This window comes from Danio rerio, chromosome 3 (assembly GCF_049306965.1).
Source record: "Danio rerio strain Tuebingen ecotype United States chromosome 3, GRCz12tu, whole genome shotgun sequence".
Lineage (NCBI taxonomy): Eukaryota > Metazoa > Chordata > Actinopteri > Cypriniformes > Danionidae > Danio > Danio rerio.
Genome location: NC_133178.1, coordinates 24,526,380 through 24,547,686, shown reverse-complemented (window position 1 = coordinate 24,547,686; position 21,307 = coordinate 24,526,380). Strand labels below are relative to the sequence as shown.

Genomic DNA, 21,307 nt, shown 5'->3' with positions numbered 1-21,307 from the left:
AAATAATAAAAAGTTAGTTTCATTCGTGCTTGTCCTCAACACCAACCTCTTATTTCTAATGAAGATGCTTTATATAGCCTGCAGTGGTGTCACTCAATGGAAAATATACATTGGATCCTATCATAAAAACTAAAGTTATGCCGTTTGTTTCAAAATAACGAGCTATCTCTGCGTTCAGCTTGTACCTATTTATTTGAACCAAAACTCTTTCCAAACACACTGCCAAATACACGATTTAAAGAAGTTTCATTCTCACAGACAGTCAAAAGTTCCCCTATAATTAAGACTAACTCAAAATGCAACTACATAAGAATGTCATTGTGCCTGCACACAGGGCAATAAAGTGCTTTACTCGTGCAGAATGGCAAATGACTGAACCCCCTTCCTATTGAAGAGAGCAGAAAGAGAGAAGGGCTGAGCTGCGACACTCACTCACAGAGAGGCAGAGGTGTGAAAGAGTTAGGCAGAGGAAGAAAGGCAGACTTGGAAAGTAATAGCAGGTTTTCTGTTTCATATTGCTTGAAAGTGGGGAAAGAGATTACAACATATCCGGGAGAGAGAAAAGAAAGGGAGAGTACCCTATAATTTCTCTTTTAGACGGGTTTGACATACTTCTCCACCCGGGTGAAGCAGTCTCTTTGAGGTATAGTGATTGTGTCTTGTTTTGAGTAAAAGTAAAACTCTTTGCGCACACATTTTTAAACAATGCAGGCATGCAAAATTACTTTGAATGATCTTTTTTTTCTTTGTTGACTAGTGCAGGTTCAGGGACCCCTGAGGACCACGGGTTGCAATGATAAGGATTTTGGTAACGTGCGTCTCCATGGTGTCCATCACCTCGATGGTGTCCGGTGCTCGCGGTGGATACGGGATGAGCATGTTCGCGGCTCAGTCCTCTCCTCCGGACCCGTGCTACGACGAGAACGGGAACCCCAGACGCTGCATCCCCGACTTCGTGAACTCCGCTTTCGGGAAGGACGTGCGCGTGTCCAGCACCTGCGGCTCTCCTCCGTCGCGCTACTGCGTGGTGACCGAGAAAGGCGAGGAGAGATCGAGGGACTGCAACATCTGCGACGCCACAGACCCCAAAAAGACCCATCCGCCCGCATACCTGACAGACCTCAACAACCCTCATAACCTCACCTGCTGGCAGTCGGAGAACTACGTGCAATACCCGCAGAACGTGACTCTGACTCTGTCTTTGGGGAAGAAGTTTGAAGTGACTTATGTGAGCCTCCAGTTCTGCTCTCCTCGCCCCGAATCCATGGCCATCTTCAAATCCATGGACTATGGGAAAACCTGGGTGCCTTTTCAGTTCTACTCAACCCAGTGCAAGAAAATGTACAACAAGCCCAGCAAAGCTGCCATCACCAAGCAGAACGAGCAGGAGGCGATCTGCACGGACTCTCACACGGACATGCAGCCGTTAACCGGCGGCCTCATCGCGTTCAGCACGCTGGATGGCAGACCGTCCGCGCACGACTTCGACAACTCGCCCGTCCTGCAGGACTGGGTCACGGCCACCGACATCAAAGTGACCTTCAACCGGCTGCACACGTTCGGGGATGAGAACGAGGACGATTCGGAGCTCGCCAGGGACTCGTATTTTTACGCGGTGTCTGACCTGCAGGTCGGTGGACGGTGTAAGTGTAACGGGCACGCGTCGAAGTGCGTGAAGGACCGGGAAGGAAACCTAGTGTGCGAATGCAAGCACAACACTGCGGGACCAGAGTGTGACAGGTGTAAACCCTTCCACTACGACCGGCCCTGGCAGCGCGCGACTGCCAGAGAGGCGAACGAGTGTGTCGGTGAGTCATTTCTAAACTAATTCAACAAGTGTGGATGGCTCTTTCTGAAAATACTTTACTACAGATTTCATTTATTTGTCCGAATCAAAAAAACACACACACAAAGAATTTGTCTAGGTGACAGGTGCTTTCAGAGCAGAAAAAGTGTAAGACAAAAAAAATAAAAAATACAAAACACAAAGCTAAAGAATATTTATGAAGAGTTCAGATGCAAAAAACCTCTAAATGCGTCTGAAAATTTCTTCTAAAATGAGCATTTTAATCAGGCTCAATGGGTTTAGTAAATATTAACACTTTATGACAAAGAATATGTAATTTTCATGGTTTTTAAGGTAAAATAACTGAGAGAAATGTTCATTTTACTTGAAAACCACAGATGGCAGGTAATATATATATATATATATATATATATATATATATATATATATATATATTACTAAGAGATAAAATGAATTTACACACATATTATTTACATTATTTACAGATCATGAAATTACAGAATATTGTTCTGAAAAGTATTGCCTACAATTTATTTCTCAGGCAATACCTTTCCTGAACAATACATGCACTGTAAAAATGTTGGGTTCCTGTCCTTCAATTGCTTCAAATATCTGAACAAACAGTTTTAAAACAACCTTTACATCTATGGAACATTTTAATTCCACAAATGGTTCTTTTTAGTCTAAAAAGGCTCCTTAGATTATAACATGTTCTTCACACACAATGAAATAATGAAAAGCACTATATGATATTTGAAGAACGTCTTACTAAAAGCTATTTTGAAGAACCAAGTTTCTTGTATGGTAACAAAACCTTTTATTAGTGTGAATACATTCTGTGGTTTGATGAATGTTAATGCCAGTTTAGACTCCAGTAAAACCAGTAGAACCAAATTATTTTAAAAAATGGAAATAAATTAGTATGGATTCTTGATTAAATGTGTAACTCAGTAGATGCAGAAATCTACAAAATGTTTAAAAGATTGAATGAAAAAGTTTAAAGAAATCTGCATAATATAATAAAGCTATGAATGTAATACCATACATTTATTACATCTCACAAAGTAGAACTTGGCTTGTTTGCACTGTCAACCTTTAGTTTCATTTATTTATATTTTAATTAATTGATCAACTCATCAAAAGTGTAACAGAGAATCAAGTCATACTGTATATTATTTTCCTATTAGCTAACTGAATATTTCAACTTTCAATGAAAGGTCTAAAGAAGAGTCTTATGAACTTAAGAATTGCAAAATTCATTGCAAAAATTGCAGAAACTTTCACTTCCAAACTCAAATACACATTAGTTTCTTACAGTATCATGAGGCCAACAAAATAACTTTAATGCTTAAATGATCTTTATTCATATCTAAAATATCTACTATGGATTGATTTACCTTATGTTGTCAGAAAAAGCCTCTTCTTTACATAATTCACAATCTTAAAATGTAAAGGAACTTTATTGGCATTTGTTAGTTCCATGAAGAAACCTTAGCATCAACTCAAGCTTTATATTCCACAAAATGTTCAAAAAGGTTTAAGTTATTAAAATGTTCTTTAATCTCCTCACACACAAAATCTTCTTCAAGTAACCAAAATGGTTCTATATGGCATCATTTATGAACCCATATTAATAAAAGAGTCTACCTCAGAAAAACACACTAAATTTGACGATAATTATGTGGTCATTTTTCCACATTAACCTGTTGCCATTCTGTTTTTTTGTTAAATGAAAATGATAAGATTAAACTGTTTAGTAGATGCATTTATTTTAAAAACTGTTTACATGTTGTCCAGGCTAGCAGTCATTACAAAAAGTTATTGGGTTTAATGGTTGCATGGGTGTAACTGAGTTTGGAAGTGCCTTTCAACATCTATTCTGTGGAAGGAAGCATTCTGGAAGGAGAGATTTGCTGAAAAGGCTTGTCGTGTTTTTGCAAGGCAGGTGTCATTATCAGATTGAAGGCAAGATTACATCAGTGGTGTTGTTTGCTTTGGCAAGTTGAAAGTAAACAGCTTGTTTTTAGGATGAAATGTTAGCTTCCCATCTCAAGAAAGAAAATAATCTTTATAACAAATGCGTATGATGACATTGTAAAAACTTTCCATATTGATTCCTCTTAATTGAATTTTTAAACAATAAGGGCTCCTGCAGTTTGTTTTAAATAAATGTCTTTAGTTAAAAATTGTCTCAATAATTTGCTCCGTCACATTGACTCCCATGAAACAGATTTCTCTATCTGTGCCGTGTGACTCCATAACAAAAGCATCAAGCTGTAAGCAAAAGGCTCTGTTTGATGAGGCTGTTGTCACTTGGTGAGCAAATTAAAAATGTGTGAATAGATATTAAACACTCTTGACAGACGGCCGTCATGCATACGCGCACAATGTTGCGCAGTAGATTAATGTGTGTCACTAGGCCTGTGGTTATAAAAAAAACGTTTGTTCCCATGAATGAAGCATGAGGGCACCATCATGATATGAGAGATGACTGACAGAAGCTGTTCTCTGCTTTTGCACGCGAGCGGAGGTGAACAGGAAGAACCGATAATGAGGAGGCGAATGAGATCTGTGACAACAACCAGGGAGTTCTGTATCAGATGCTTTCAGAGAGATTGCACTGTAAAAAATTCAGTCCCAACACAAGTCAATTAAGATAACGCAATTATTTGGTATGACTTTTATTTTGATGGTCCTTTAATGTCAAATTTACGTTACATTGCATCTACATGCTAATTAATTCTCAATAAGTAGACTGTTAGGTTGGGGTTAGAGTGAGTGTAAGTTGACATGTACTTGCAAAGTTTCTTATAATCAGTTAACTGTTTGTTGAAGGAGCAGTATTAGCAGATATTATGCAGACAGTCAACTAATACTCAAATGAAAAGTAATTGGTATGTACTGTAGTTGCAATGCAACTTGTAGTCAACAAAATGTGCAAGAGGGAGCATCAAAAGTGTTATCAACTATTTTTACAAATTGAAGTTGAATAAACATAAAATAATTAAGTTGTCCACAAAAATAATGTTAGAATTGTGTTTTTAAAACTCATTTTAAATAGGTAGCAAAAGTATTTTGTGATGGTGTTGCTAATAATTGAGCCTCATAATAAAAGAGTATAAGACTTTCTGTGTGGATTCTTTCCATTCTGCTGGTGGGCAAGGCAGTTATTTGAGGGAAATCAGGTGTAGCGTTCAGAGGCTGATATGAATGTTATCTACAGTAGATTGATAGTTCCTGCATTGATAAATGTGCTGCAGAGTTGTTGCCAGACTTGCAAAAAAAACATGCAGGGCAAAAAGCCAACATCATCACACAGTAGATGAAGAAAAAATATTGAAGGTCATGCAGTTGTATAGTTTAATGCTTTTATTTAAAATTTATTTTATAATTATAAATTGCATTATATGTTCTGTACATTTCGAACATAATAGTCTTTACATACAAAGGTAAAGATCTCACATTATAGACACATTTGTAAAAAAAAACTTCAAGTACTTTTTTTTTACTGCATTAAAGTCTGGTTTTTACAAATACAAAAATCATATATTTGGCATTATAAAAAAAAAAAAAAATTTATTCTTTAAATGTCATATACTATATATATAATATATAAGAATATATAAAGAGTTCTGATACAAAAACCTCTAAGTGACGTCTGAAATTTCTATTGAAATTTAAAATTTTTCTCAGACTCAGTTGAGATATTTTACTTTAAAGACCAGGAAAATTACTTATTCTTTGCCATAAAAGTGAAATTACTGAGCATACACAAAGGAGCCTGATAAAAAAAATAATGAATTATATTATTTAATACATAAAAATCTCAAATAAATATATAAAAATATTTATAAATATATTTATAAATATATATATATTTGCGGTGGGCGACGCCTCACAGCAAGAAGGTCATCGGTTTTGAGCCTCGGCTGGGACAGTTGGTGTTTCTTTGTCGAGTTTGCATGTTCTTCCTGTGTTCGTGTGGGTTTCCTCCGGGTGTGTTTCCCCCACAGTCCAAAGACATGCAGTACAGGTGAATTAGGTAGGCTAAATTGTCCATAGTGTATGAGTGTGAATGAGTGTGTGTGAATGTTGCCCAGGGATGGGTTGCAGCTGGAAGGGCATCCACTGCATAAAAACATGCTAAATAAGTTGGTGGTTGATTCCGCTGTGGCGACCCTGGATTAATAAAGGGACTAAGCTGAAAAGAAAATGATTGAATGAATATATTTGCAGTTGGAAGGGCATCCGCTGTTTAAAACACATGCTGATTAAGTTGAAGGAAAATAAATGAATGAATAAAAATCATTTAAATGTATTTATATGATGTAATGTATAATAAGCATATATTTAAGAAATTTAATTTTTTCTGTAAATATAGTTGCAGATATTTTGACACATTTTTTCGCAAATGATGTCTTGGCACACTATGTGAACTTTGCAGATGTAAGATATGAAAAACAATAAAAGAAAACCTTATCAGGAAAATCTTTTGAAGTACAGATTTACACAGTACACTTAAGATCTCTCAGAAAGATCTGCACTTACAGTAAACAACACAGACATGTTTTTGACAGTTATAAAACTCTTTTTGTGGAGCTAAATAAACCCAAAATAGTCTTCAGCATGTAACTGTACTGAGCAATAGCAAACAATACTATTAAAAAAAAAAAACTTTTTAGATTTAAAAGGGCAACAATGATAAATTCTAAGCAATAAAAGGAAAAAAATCCTAATAATCCACAGTGTTTAAAATGCTGTTAATTTCAGACAATATTTCACTAACGCACCTGTAAATCCTGGACACTGAAAACATTAAAAAAGGAATATTTTTATTTTGCACATATACAGTTAAAAACAGAGTTATCCCACTAAATAATTAGCCCCTTGCTTATTTTTTTTTTTACCCAATTTCTGTTTAATGGAGACAAGATTTTTTCAACACATTTCTAAACATAATAGTTTTAAGAACTCGTTTCTAATAACTGATTTATTTTATATTTGCCATGATGACAGTAAATATTATTTTACCAGATCTTTTTCAAGACACTTCTATATAGCTTACAGTGACATTTAAAGGCTTAACTAGGTGAATTAGGTTATCTTGGCAGGTTAGGGTAATTAGGCGAGTCATCGTATAACGATGGTTTCTTCTGTAGACTAAGGTACTAATAATTTAAACATTAAAATGACTTAAAAATTTTTTTAAAACTGCTTTTTCTCTAGGTGAAATAAAACAAAATAAGATTTTCTTCAGAAGAAAAAATATTCTCAGACATACTGTAAAAAATTTGGTGGGGGGGGGGGCTAATAATTCTGACTTCAACTGTATGTCTTCATTTGGCCAGGGGTTTTCAATGTGTTGTGATTTAAAAAAAAGCTTACACAAAAATCCATCATAAAATGTACCTATCTTTAATAGACGCAAAATCTAAATGTTTTTTTGTGTGTGTGGCTAAATAAACCTGCTCTTCAGTATGATACTGATGGAACAACATGCCACATTACAATCAATTTCAGACATGAGGTATTCAAACTTTAGATTTAAAAGGTCAATGGTGATAAATTTGTTTTAGATAAAGTAAAAAAAAATCATCATTCATCATTTAAAGGACACAAGATTTCACTAAAACAATTTACACTAGATGCAAATCCAGCTAATCTGGAAACTTAGAAGAAAATATTCACTGCGCACAAATTTGTTTCCAGCAGGCAGGAGGTTTTCAGTGTACTGTGATTAAATCAGAACCAAATCAGCCTAGGTCCTTGTCCAACACAAAGATCAGTCATAAAAATAGACATGAGGCATTTCTGCTTTCCAGATTAATGGAGAACGTCCAACGGAATTGCACTAAAATTGAGCACGCTGTTTAAGGATTGCGGTTTTTGTTTGTGAAGCTAAATGTTCACACACAAGTAAACGGGCGAGTGGAAGCTAATTATTGGAGACGTGTATCGCAGCTCTTGACACAGAGCAGAACGCTGGAGTTGTCCTGCTGTTGGATGTGTCTGTGTGTTCCACTGTGGTCCTCCAGCTCCTAGTGTTTTTGGCCTGCTGTGATGTGAGCAGTTTTCTGGGCTACCATGAAGTGCTGCACCACGTCTGTGGACCATCTGTGTGTTTCTCATGCAGCACTGTGGCTGGACTGTGAGTCTGATGAAAGTATTGTGCAAAAGGGTGATGTAATTAAAGCTCTCGGGTCCCCCGGTGGAAAAGAATAATGACTGATGGATATTCAGCTTCTCATCTCTGCTTAAAGAGATTTTAGGAACAAATGCCATTTTTGTAATTTATGATAATATGTGTGCAAAAGAGGGCAAGGCAGTGGCGCAGTAGGTAGTGCTGTCGCCTCACAGCAGGAAGGTCGCTGGTTCGAGTTTGCATGTTCTCCCTGCCTTCGTGTGGGTTTCCCCCACAGTCCAAAGACATGCGGTACAGGTGAATTGGCTAGACTAAATTGTCCGTAGTGTATGAGTGTGTGTGAATGTGTGTGTGGATGTTTCCCAGAGATGGGTTGCGGCTGGAAGGGCATCCGCTGCGTAAAAACTTGCTGGATAAGTTGGCGGTTCATTCCGTCGTGGCGACCCCGGATTAATAAACTACATTTAATGACTACAATTAATAACTACCGACAATTTAGCCTACCCAATTCACCTGTACTGCATGTCTTTGGACTGTGGGGGAAACCGGAGCTCCTGGAGGAAACTCACGTGGACGCAGGGAGAACAACTGCACCAGCCAAGGCTCGAACCAGCGACCTTATTGCTGTGGGGCGACAACACTTCCTACTGCGCCACTATGTCGCCTAGATGACTTTTAATAATATTTTATTTAGTTATTTAATGCACAATAATAATATATTAATAACAACAATATATTTCTTTAACAGTTTTTGCCAATACAAAAATCTAGTAATGAATAGTATTAATATAACAAATAGAGATTTTTATTTAGTTTTGATTTCCATTGGTGTCATCACACCACGTAAAAAGGTGAAAGATGTTTTCAGAAACTAAATTGATTTAATTTAATTTTAATTTCTTTTTTTTTCCGTTGTTATTTTATTTTCATTTCATTTGACTAATCAATGGTGGGTGGGCCGCTGGTCAGTCTGCTTCTGACAATAACTGGAGGGAAACTCACACACCTCCTTGTAAACATAAAAAAAAACCCATTTCAAGACATCTCTATTAGCAAAGAAAAGTCTCAATCTTTTTGCCATTGACATGCTGTATAATTATGGTGTGTCTCAATGAGCTCTCATGTTCAGTAGTCACTGATCAGGAAATCAGCCATTTGAGTGCTGTTTCAGTCGCAACAATTTACAGTACAGTACCTTCAAATCAGGGAGCATTGATGCTCACTTTACTACTACTAAGTTCTAAGGCATGAAATATTAATTATGTTTATAAACTCACCAAACATGTTTAAATTTTTAAAAAATGTTTCTTGATTTAAATTTAGCCATAAGCTAACACATTTAGACAGGCACTTAACAATTTAGGAAACCTGTAATTCTACTTTTGTTCATATTCTATTCTTTAAGTCCTTATCTGCCCTTACCAGTGCCTTAATAATACGACCTACTGATTTATGGCTTCAGGAGTTGATTGAGACACACCCTCATATTTCATTAAAAAAATAAGTATAGACTATTTCAATGTGGTTATATCATTGGCACATAAAGATTTGCTGCTTGTTCTCAAACTATTTTATAACTGTAACAAAAGGCAATTCAATCATAACTTAATGTTAAAACAGATATAATAACATTAATTATCAATATATGACTCTTTTTAGATTCTCTGAACCTATAGAAATTAAAAATGTAAAACAGGAAATACGCTGGGACCATTGGTTTTGTTTACATCACTCAAAAGGGTTTATATGACACCATGTGGGTAGGTGGTTGCCAAGGTGTTGTTATATGGTTGACAAAGTGTTCATTAGGGTTGTTAGCTTGTTGCTAAAAAGTTGTTTGGGTATTCAGGTTTACTGGCTCATAAAAAGCTCAGGTCCCTCTTTCAGTGTAAAGATATGTTCAGACTTTGATGCAATATCTGGTGTAGTTCATGTAAAAGTTCATAATGAACATACATAATGATTGGACATAATGAAATGCATCTTTTTTTGTAGCAGTGTGTGTGGTGGAGGAATTTGTGGTACTGTTCTGAACCCATATTTTACAAGCTCTTCGTTAGTTCATAGCTCATAAAAATACCATTACATGCAAATAAATTCAACAGGTAGATTTGGCCCAGCACAATAGTGGTTGTTTAATGAGATGTTTTTTTAGATATTTATTGGCAGTGCAAAATAATAAAGTCCTAGGGCTCAATTTAACAATCTAGGTGCAGAGTCTGAAGTGCATGGTGCAAAAGCATTAAGGGCATGTCCGAATCCACTTTTTTTAGGACAGAAAAATAAGCTCTGCGCCACAGCGCATGGTCTAACAGGGTTGTGCTTATTCTCTTAATAAGTTCTGGGCGTGTTTTGAGCATAACATGCATTAAACCAGAGTCTCATCTCCCATTCCCTTTAAAAGTCAGTTGAGTCATGCCAAGGGGCTTTTGCTATTTACATGGCAGACTTCGTAAGTGGAAAAACTAAATGGATCGCTATAGTGAGAAATCAGTTAAACAGACCAACTGCAGTGCGAGGATAAAGAATGGATGTCCTCCATTCATCCTCTTTACTTTCTCTTTACTTCTTTACATTCATGGAAAAAGAAAAAGTGTTGTACGCACTCCACTGAAGACATCCATTAGCCTACATATTTCATTTCGTTTGTTAAGCGCAAAGGTTTGTTTCAAAACTATCTCTACATTTAGTTCCAATTTCCAGCAAACAACTAAATGAACAGTAAAAATGAAGTGTGGTCAAAAAACTGAGTTATATCCAAACACACGTCTTATTCTTATGCCCCATATGGTGATGCAGATGTCTCCAAAACCCCACAGGATGACAAATTGAAACTTGTTTTTTATTAAAATAAATATAAATATGCTTATAATACATAATACTGAAAATAATAATAATAATAATAAAAATTATACAAAAGCAATACATCATACAAAAGCAAATTGTCATGAATAAACTGAAAAAAGCCCCCTGAGATAATGAAGGCATGGAGGCAGTGTTTTTTATATTTATGTAGAAAATAATTTTTATAATATTTTAATCCTTTAACTCTTTTTTTATTTGTAAAGATATTTGTGTATTTGTAAAGATATTTGTGTATTGTTAAACATCACACAATAAGCAATGTGTAAGCATTTAAGGCGCATAACTAATGCACTGGACTTTAGACCTACTTTCAGCTGGTCAACTGCGAAGTCTATTTTAGATCCTCAAAATAGAAACGGGCCAACAATGCGCCTTAACATACGTCTTTTCTAGACCGAAACACAAATGGATTTGCTATTTAAACAACATGCACAAAACGTGAAAATTAGGCTTGCGTCGGTCTGAAAATAGCAACACAACGCGCCAGACACCGCCTAATTGCATCGGGGGTTTGATAGGGCCCAAGGATTTTTTTGCTCATGTCATTAGCAGAATTTCCAGAAAATAAGCCAGGCATTTTATTATCTCAAATCTGCTGTTACTGTTGCATATATAGAAGGATAAAATAAAACAAAAAATTTCAATCGATGTCAAAAGCGAGACACACGAGTAGTTTCATTTTCAACTCATTACTTAAAAAACCCCAATGACACTGTGATCAGATATCAGCTTTCCTAACAAGATTTCTCACATCCTTCAGATCAACTTAGAGATGAATCTAATACCGTCCACCCTGTTTGCTTTTTATAGCCTCCATGCACTTTCACTGTAAATAATGCTGGGTTCCTGTTTGTGTCGGGACAACATGAAGGAATTAAATTAACTTACAAACTGAAGTGGATTGAACATAAAACTATTAAGTTGTCCCAATGAAATCTCTTGAATTGTGTTGTTTTAATTCATTTAGTATAACTAGTTTAAACAAGCAACAAACTATTTTTGACTTCCAGTGTGCAGTTTTGTCTTCGAGAGAACGAGCCTTTAATATCACATTTATTTTATTTATAGTCCTTCTAAAAAAAACATCCACTAAACCGCAAGCATTGTTTGACAAACCCAAACTTTAGGATCGCAGGCTTGTGCTCTTGCGGTGAAGTACAGGGAAAGAAAAACAAAAGCGAACAAGACAAAGCAAACACAAAAGGGATGTATTTGGGGATTTCAAAATCCAAACCCCAGTGTATCGGCAGTCCTCTGGGCACAGAGCTCCATGTTTTAGAGATTTTGTTTTGCTGAGCTCATAATTCAAAACACACATGACTTATGAGCCAAAAGGCTTTGTTTGGCTTTATGGGAGTTCAGAGAAAACACGATATATCCTGGGTTTTAGAGGCTGGTTAGGAGAGGTGGTCCATTTTCTAGTGGACGGGTCTGCTTGCTTTGGCCTTTCGCTTGTTTCCCCGCTAATATTTATGTTTTTAATCCCCCGTCCGTCAGTGTATATTTGCGATCGGCCTTTTGGGTATTATTTGAAACTCTTTTTGGATGTCTGTGCCGGCGTTTCATCTCAAGGGCTGAAATGTTTGCCAGAGCTTTCCAGCAGGTTTCAGGTCCTGTGATGATGTCACTTCTGAAATACACTTGTCTTGGGAAAATAGTAGATTGGCTAACAAATGCAGGGACTGAATAAAATAGTTCTGTGGCAGGATTGTATACGGAAATACTGATTAAATCACATGTATTAGACCAATAAATCACATGATATTTTGAGAGGCTAATAGGCTACTCAACAACAAAATAAATATTAACAAGTATTACTGTATTACATTTAATGTACAGTTCCGGGCAGCACAGTCTTGCAGTGGGTAGCACAATCGCCTCACAGCAAGAAGGTCACTGGTTCGAGCCACTGCTGGGTCATTTCTGTGTGGATTTTGCATGTTGACCCCATGTTCACGTGGGTTTCCTCCGGGCGCTCCGGTTTTCCTCACAGTCAAAAAAAAACACAAAAAAAAACATGTGATACAGGTGAATTGATTGTGAATGAGTATCCTGTGTGTATGAGAGGGTATGGTTGTTTCCCAATGATTGGGTTGCAGCTGGAAGGGCATCCGCTGCGTAAAACATATGCTGGATAAGTTGGCGGTTAATACCGCTGTGGTGACCCCCAGAACTGTACATTCATTCATTTTCTAAGTCCCTTTATTAATCTGGGGTTGCTACAGTGAAATGAACCACCAACTTATCCAGCATATGTTTTACAGAGCAGATAAACATCACATCACTGGGAAACATCCATACACACTCATATACTACGGACAATTTAGCTTATTCAATTCTCCTATAGAGAGCACCCGGAGGAATCCCACACAAACACAGGTAGAACATGCAATCTCCACCAGTAACTTTTTTACTGCGAGACGACCATGCTACCCACTGTGCCACCGTGATGCCCTACAGTTCCATTTAAAACACTTTTAAAAGATGGATGATTTACAGTTTACGTCTACAATGGGCTTACATTACTTTAAAAAAGTGAGTAAACCTGCTGCCTTAAAAGCGACAAGCTCACTTTGCTTAAAAAGAGTGAGTAAACCCATTGTAACTTGGAGCTGTTAAGTTGATTTAACTTAATTTTCATAATTATTCAGTTTATTTACTTAAACATTTTAAAACAATGTTTACTCAATTATTTTATGTATAAAATGTCATGTATAGTTTTTAACAAAACCCAAACCCATCCCATGCCAGTAACATATAATAATATATAAAAATATGTAAAATATAAATACATATGCAAATGTACACCCACATCCATGAATAATTCATGCACATATTTACAAGAGTCCATCTGCATATATTTATATATATATATATATATATATATATATATATATATATATATATATATATATATATATATATATATATATATATATATAGCTAAATTTCAATATATATTTTTATATAAAATATAATCTTATATATAACTCATTATTTACATTGTAGGCATAATATATTTTACTCCATTAAAAGAAAAGCATGAATTATAAGCCAAAACCCCCAGAAAATATCTTTAAAAGTATAAAAATAGCATTAGTTTAGAATTCATTAACAATAATAATATTACAATTTAATTACCATGCCAAGAAAAGACCAAAAACAACAACAAAACACAAAAATCCTTGAAAAAAACGTGCTATTTATCCATAAATATAACATGATATTTACATTGTAAATTCAAAAATACCATGGTATTATAAAAAACCTTTAAAATCCTTAAAAGCATTTATTAAGGCTTTAAACACACCATATGCATAAGTACTGTTTGCTAAACTGATGACACACAGTCTGTTGACCGTGCTAACATTCTTTCAGTGGGCAACCACAACAGCAGCTCAGAAGTAAACATGTATTTGTGTGGTTTAAAGGTCACACACATACAGTGTGTGAGAGTCAATATCTGAGATCTTGTGTGCGTATGGTGACTTTTCTCTTTCTGTTGGTTTTGCTGTGCTGTGCCTATGAATCTATTTGGCCTGCATTTGTGATGTTCTGGCTAAATGCAGGACCACCCTGAGCTGGAGAGACAAGAGACTGAATAATGGATACTGGAGTAAACCGACACATTTTTTTGCTCTCGCATACACTTTTTTTTGGATCACACACACTGGCGCACAAGCAGGAATTTATGCTCCTTGACTTCACTCGACACAATGGACACGCCACAAGAAACTATTTTGTGCTGCCACATGACCAAACCACGGTTAGAAATCTACAGATAATCAGATTTTTTTAACCAATACCCTTTTTCTTACACAGTATTACTGTAGCCTGGAGCTTGGATAAACAGACATCTTAACAAAGTAGCAACTACAAAAGAAGCTATTTAATAGAGGTTCGGGCAAAAATTTCTGCAATCCTTTTGTTTAAATTTAATGTAATCATATAATAAAATAATAAATAAATTAAGTGAAACAAGTCTGCTTGAACCAGAAGTTGCTGCAGAGTTTTATTTCAGCGTGATGATGTATTTCCAACTAAAATGGAATATTGAGTAGGGGGCGGGGTTTATTTTTTTACTCTTCCTCTATCATATTTCATATGCAAAACACTAAGATTGAAGGGGCGTGACTAAGCATTTTTTTACCCAAGCCATCAATATGACATCATCACATAAGAACAAACATCAAATTTTGATTAAATATTACCAAAAGAAACTAATAAAATAAACTAGTAAATAGTTTGCTAGTGCACTAGTAATATACATTCACCGGCCACTTTATTAGGTACAGCTTACTAGTACCAGGTTGGACCCCCTTTTGCTTTCAGAACTGCCTAAATACTTTGTGGCACATATTCAACAAGGTACTGGAAGTATTCCTCAGAGATTTTGGTCCATATTGACATGATAGCATCATGCAGTTTCTTGTTCTTAGCTGAAAGGAGTGGCACCGCTGTGGTCTTCCTCTGCTGTAGCCCATCTGGTTGACATGTTGTGTTTAGAGATGCTCTTCTGCATACCTCAAATGTAACGAGAGGTTATTTGAGATACAGTTGCCTTTCTATCTGGCCATTCTCCTCTGACCTCTGGCATCAACAAGGCATTTGTGCCCACAGAACTGTCGCTCACTGGATATTTTCTCTTTTTCTGACTTTTCTCTGTAAACCGTAGAGATGGTTGTGCTTGAAAATCCCAGTAGATCAGCAGTTTTTGAAAAAACTCTTGTCTGGCACCAACAACCATGTCACGTTCAAAATCATCTTTCTTCCCAATTCTGATGCTCTGTTTGAACTGCAGCAGATCGTCTTGACCATGTCTACATGCCTAAATGCATTGAGTTGCTGCCATGTGATTGGCTGATTAGAAGTTTTTGTTAATGAGCAGTTGGACAGGTGTACCTAATAAAGTGACCGGTGAGTGTATACATTTTAAATGTGGATTTCATGCAGACTTTAAATCACTCATATAGATTTCCCATTTTTGCACTCGATGAATCAGGATATTATCAATAGCCTTCCAAAAGAATTATTCACAGACAAATACATTTTTGCAGTTGCTTGGAACAATGTTCACAGATTTTGTATGAAGCATTAATCTGGTTTCAAACTGTGATTATGATCCTGCAGTAAACATCTGTGTTTACATACTAAATAAAACTTGTTTCAGCTCAAGATGCTAACCTTCAAACCAGATACAACAAGGCATGTCTAAAACAGAATTGTATGGATTTTCATCATATTATTGTTTTTAAAAATGAATGAGAAATTTCCTGAAATACCCTGACAGTAACATAATTGACAAATAATTAATCTACTGTTGGTGTATCCTAAATATCCTTTATAATGACATGCTTAAATGCCAGAGTTTTCCACCAAAGGAAATGACATCCCTTGGAGCAAGCTACATGCTTTTTATACCAGAGATTTAAAGACTGTTATGCCTTTTTATAACAGAGTTGACCAGAATGTAGGGACAGACACAAAATGTTTTTATAGTTGAATTGACAAATAATACAGAATAACTGTTTCTAAATGTTCCTACATTGACATTCAAACACTGTTTTTAAAGATTATTCAAGACTGTTCCATTAAAGTTTTTGGTTTTGAAAAATAATAGAAGGTTTATTTTGGAGAATTTAGTGGGTGAATGTAGTCAGAATTCTAGAATCATCCATATGCAATTTATGAGCATTCAGAAGTAAGATAATGAGAGTGTTTGAAGATTGTGATATTTAAACAATTAATTGCATAACTTTAGTTTACTTTTTATGCAGTGTAATGTAAGATAGTTATATAGTGCATTTATCATGTATGGCCATACAACCAAAGCGCTTCACAGTCACTACCACCAGTGTGTAGCATCCACTTGGATGATTCGACGGCAGCCACAGAACTACACCACACACCAGCTATTGGTGGAGTGCAGAGACAGTGAAAAAGCCATTTCGTTGGGTGGGGATAATTGGGAGGCTATAATTGGTATGGGGCGATAGAGGGAATTTGTCCAGGACCCAACTCTTTACGAGAAGTGCCATGGGATTTTTAATGACCACAGAGAGTGAGGACCTTGGTTTAACATTCACTGACAGTATAGTGTCTCCTTCACTATACTAGGGCATTAGGACTCACACAGACCGCAGGTTGAGTGTCTCCTGCTGGCCTCGCTAACACCACTTCCAACAGCAACCTGATTTTCCCATGTGGTCTCCCATCCAGGTACTGACCAGGCTCAGTCTTGCTTAGCTTCAGTGAGTAAGCAATCTTGAGCTTCCCTAACAGTTTCAAACCAGCTTCCTTAACATTACTGCAACCATCAACATAAACTCGCTGCACAAACATCAAAAGCCGCAGCTGCAGTGAATGCCGAGAAAGAGTCCAATCGTGACTCCATCTGCTCAATGGCTGCCAATGGAGAGGAAATGATGGATGAAGGTCTTCAGTCACTGGAGTCGTGTTTTCCCGCTGGGTGGCCCACATACTGTCAGATGATTTTCAAGCCATAATAGCTTCTCTACATATTAGACCTTGTTTGATGATCAGATGTCTGCCCGTGGAACCAGTTTTGTCATTGCGGCTGTAAATCTGCAGCTTCTATTCTCATCAATGAAGTCAAAGCGAAACATTTGTGATGCATTTAAATTCAGCTGGATATGCAGGCAGTGGTTTGGAATAATTATTCACCAAATGTGCATTTATTCTATCAAAAATAAACAATAGTGAAATATTATAGTCAAATAAGTACAGTGCACTTTTCTATGTTGCTATATTTTAAAATTATTTTTTAAAGTGAAGCTGAATTTTAAGTTTCATTACTGAGTCCTGCAGAGATGAAGATTTGTGGTTTAGGAAACAACATTTATTCATTCATTTTCTTTTGCCTTAGTCTTTTATTCATCAGGGGTCACCACAGCGGAATGAACCACCAACTTATCCAGCATATGTTTTACACAGCGGTTGCCCTTTCTGCTGCAACCCAGCATTTATTGACACAATATATTGTTAATATATTTGTCACTATACAAATGTTTAATGCAATTAGAATTTAAAAATAATTGTTTTATTAAATTGATGTTAAGTGGCAGTGTATCTGTAATGTAAATGGGACCCTGGCAAAGGAAGTGCGGATCCAAAAGCAGGGTTTATTATACAGAGAATGGCCAGGCAAACAACAGCAAACAGCTGTATACAGGCATATTCAGAGACGTGGTCATAAACAGCCGGATGGTCAAAGGTAGCCAGCAGACAACATAAAACAAAAAAAAAAAAAAGTAAAGATCAGTACATAGCAAGACAAGGCAAGGCAAGGGAAATGCATCGTAATGTTCACAGTGACAGTATAACAACACTCAGCAATGAGAGTGTCATAGTAAGACATATATATGTGTCTGTAATCAGTCCATGAGCAGAATCTGCTGTGGGAGTGTAATCAATGGAGACTTAGAGCAGGTGTGCGTGTTGCATGGCTGGAGCTTGTAGTCCATATACCAGCCGATTTGTAGTCCATATATAGGGATCTGTGGGTTTACCAGCGATCTGCCAGGATTACATCGCTTGTGATTGTGACAGTATCAATTTAATTGTAATAATAATACATTTTATTATTGTATTATTACAAAACGTAAAATGTAAAATAAAAAATATATATTTTTGAGAACATCCTGAAAAAACTACTGTATATAATTGTTTCCAAATAAATATTTGGAAGCAAAAAAAACTTCAACGTAATACAAAAAAGTATTAATGAATGTGCACCAATTTTATGAATTGAATTTTAGTTGATAGTAATAATTTCTGAAGGATAAAGTGGCACTGGAAAAAAGAGACATTTAAAATATACTCATATACAAACAACACTTTTTTATTTAACATATTTAATTTATTTAACTATTTTTGTTTAAACGAATATAATGTATATTAAATTGTGCAATATAAACATTTTTTACTGTATTTTTCAAAAAGATTTTTGGCAGGTATCAGAAACTTATTATAAAAAAAGTAATTTCAAGTAAATTTTTAAAATATGTCACATACAGCCTTTAAAGGATTAGTTAGCCCCACCCCAAAATAAAATAATTTAAAATAAAATAAATGCTAAAATTAAACAAATGGCTCCTAAAAATACCTATGAAGCGATATATTTTGAATTTCATATGCTTTTTGAAGTCTTTTGAGGTGAAATGATAAGTTTTTTCAAAAATATTTGAACTGTTCCTGTTTCATTTTTACTCCACTAAAAAAATCCTGGTTGCCCTAAATTTTTAAGCTAAATCAAATTAACCCTATGAGTAAAATGAACTTATTATAAACTGACTTAAAACAGCTTGCATAACTTATAAAATGACGTTAGAATACTATTAACTTAGGTTAATATGTTACATTGAACTAAATATGCTGTCATGACTAATTGATCATATCATTTTTACAGTTTTTAAAGCTTCACCCATGCTAAATGCTTATTGGTTAAAATCATCGCTCCATTCTCTCAACTGTACATTAGACATCAAATATGTTCTGACTGGATGTGATTTAATCTCCTCACGTCAGCATTTCACTTCCAATGTGGAAAATATTTCTTCTCTGTAATGAATGAGAACAGAAAAACGTACAAGTGAATCCTTCCTGTGTAAGCTGAGAATTTAGCCGTAGACATTTCCAATCACGCCAGAGGCTTAAGCCTTGGAGCTGGTATATTTGTCCAGATAATGACCTGTATTTCCACAGGATAGCTCTGTGGAGATATGCTATCTGCCCTCTACACTCTCCAATGGGAAACCGAGTCAATGCTGTGTCCTGTGTGTAACACAACAAAACACAAACGCCAAGATCACTCAACAGCTGCTCCGTAGAGTCAAGGGTCTGAGCTGAAACACTCTCCATTTCCTCTACACTCTTTTTTTACACTAAAAATACTCAAAACTCATACAATCCACTGTTTACCAAAAGCTTTGATTTACAGAACTTTAAAACGTCAGCTACTTCCAGAGTAAATACTAAAACGCATGATGTTACACTGTAATAAATTTAGTTAAGTAAAATTTTAAAGCAACCGGCAGAAAAAAACATTTTGGATTTATTCATCTTCAGTGGTAAAAGTTGTACCAAATAATTTTTTTAAAGTTGAGTTAACTTAACATTTTAAAGCAACCAGCTGCAAAGAAATGTTGGGTTTATTGGTCGACAGTGGTTAAAGTCATCGTTGTGCCAAATTCTTCTAGAAATTTGGTACAACTTAAACCACTGAAGCTGAATAAACTTACATTTTTCTTTGCAGCCACTTGTTTTAAAATATTAACTCATTTTTTTTTTTTTTACAGACTGTAATAAACGCTGAGTTCCACACAATCGACTTGTGTTGGGACAATATGAAGGAATTAAGTTAACTTATTAGTTTTAACAAATGTAAGCTGTTTGAACATAAAACAATTAAGTTGTCCCAAAAAACTCAAGAATTGTGTTGTTTTAGCTCATTTTAAATAAGTAGTTTGAACAAACAACAAATGGCATTTTTTTTAAATGAATTTACAAATTGTTAACCAAGTTTAAAATTGTACGTTGGGCATATTTTTGAGCCCAGTGTTGAGTTTACTCATAAAAACTATTTAACTGCAAGCTTAAAACTGTTCAGTGAAAGCGTTTACTTCATAATATGATTTATTACAGTTTAACAACTATGAGGTCTCATTTGTTTACAAAAAAAAAATTATAATTATAATTAAATGTTAATTAATGATAAGTTACTTAATATTTATTACAATAATAATAATAATAATAAAATTATATATAAAATGTAAATAATTATATATATTTCATCACCCTTTATATGCACTTTAATTCGAAAGTTTAGGGTAAGGAAGATTTGTAAAATTTAAATAACAAGATTAATAGTTAAAGATATCAATCATTATCCTAACATGTTAAACAACAACAGAAACTTTTCCTGAAGCACTATTAAGAACATTCTTTTAAATATGAATCATTGTTCAATTGGGATTAGTAAATGAAAAAAAAAAAGAATTAATTATTTTAAAAACATTACGCAAGGTAAAAAATGACTTCTATGGATCATGGGACACTTTGACATCAAAGGAATAAAAAAGCTTAATAAAAAAAATAAAAAAATACAAAGTTTAAGTCAATATTTTTAATATTTTTACTGATGTAAGTTGAGTTTACTATAACAAATTAATGTGATTCAACCAAAACAATAAAGGCAGCTAGAATGGTTTTTACAGAAAATAGTGCTTCAGGAAACGCTAATGTTGTTGTTTAACATGTTAGAAAAATGAATAATGACTTACTATTTACAATTAATCCTATTATTTAAATTTTATTTAGTTTACAAATCTTCCATAACCTAAAGTGTTAGAAATTATTGTTCTCTCATCAGGGATGATGTGTGTGTGTATGTATGTATGTAATATATATATATATATATATATATATATATATATATATATATATATATATATATATATATATATATATATATA

At 35.1% G+C, this 21,307-nt stretch overlaps 2 protein-coding genes across 8 annotated transcripts in view; one reads left to right on the top strand and one right to left on the bottom strand.

Annotated features, from left to right (window-relative positions):
• Positions 1–21,307, bottom strand: part of pik3r6b (phosphoinositide-3-kinase, regulatory subunit 6b) — a 135,077-nt gene that overhangs the window by 32,925 nt on the left and 80,845 nt on the right. The gene's annotated exons all lie outside the window — the stretch shown is intronic.
• ntn1b (netrin 1b) overlaps positions 431–21,307 on the top strand; it is a 93,512-nt gene continuing 72,635 nt past the window's right edge. The window contains exons 1-2 of one of the 3 annotated variants that reach the window (XM_005171552.6): positions 431–643; positions 763–1,808. In XM_005171552.6, coding sequence (XP_005171609.1) covers positions 794–1,808 — 1,015 coding nt within the window. In that variant the 5' untranslated portion in view covers positions 431–643; positions 763–793. 3 annotated transcript variants of the gene reach the window in all.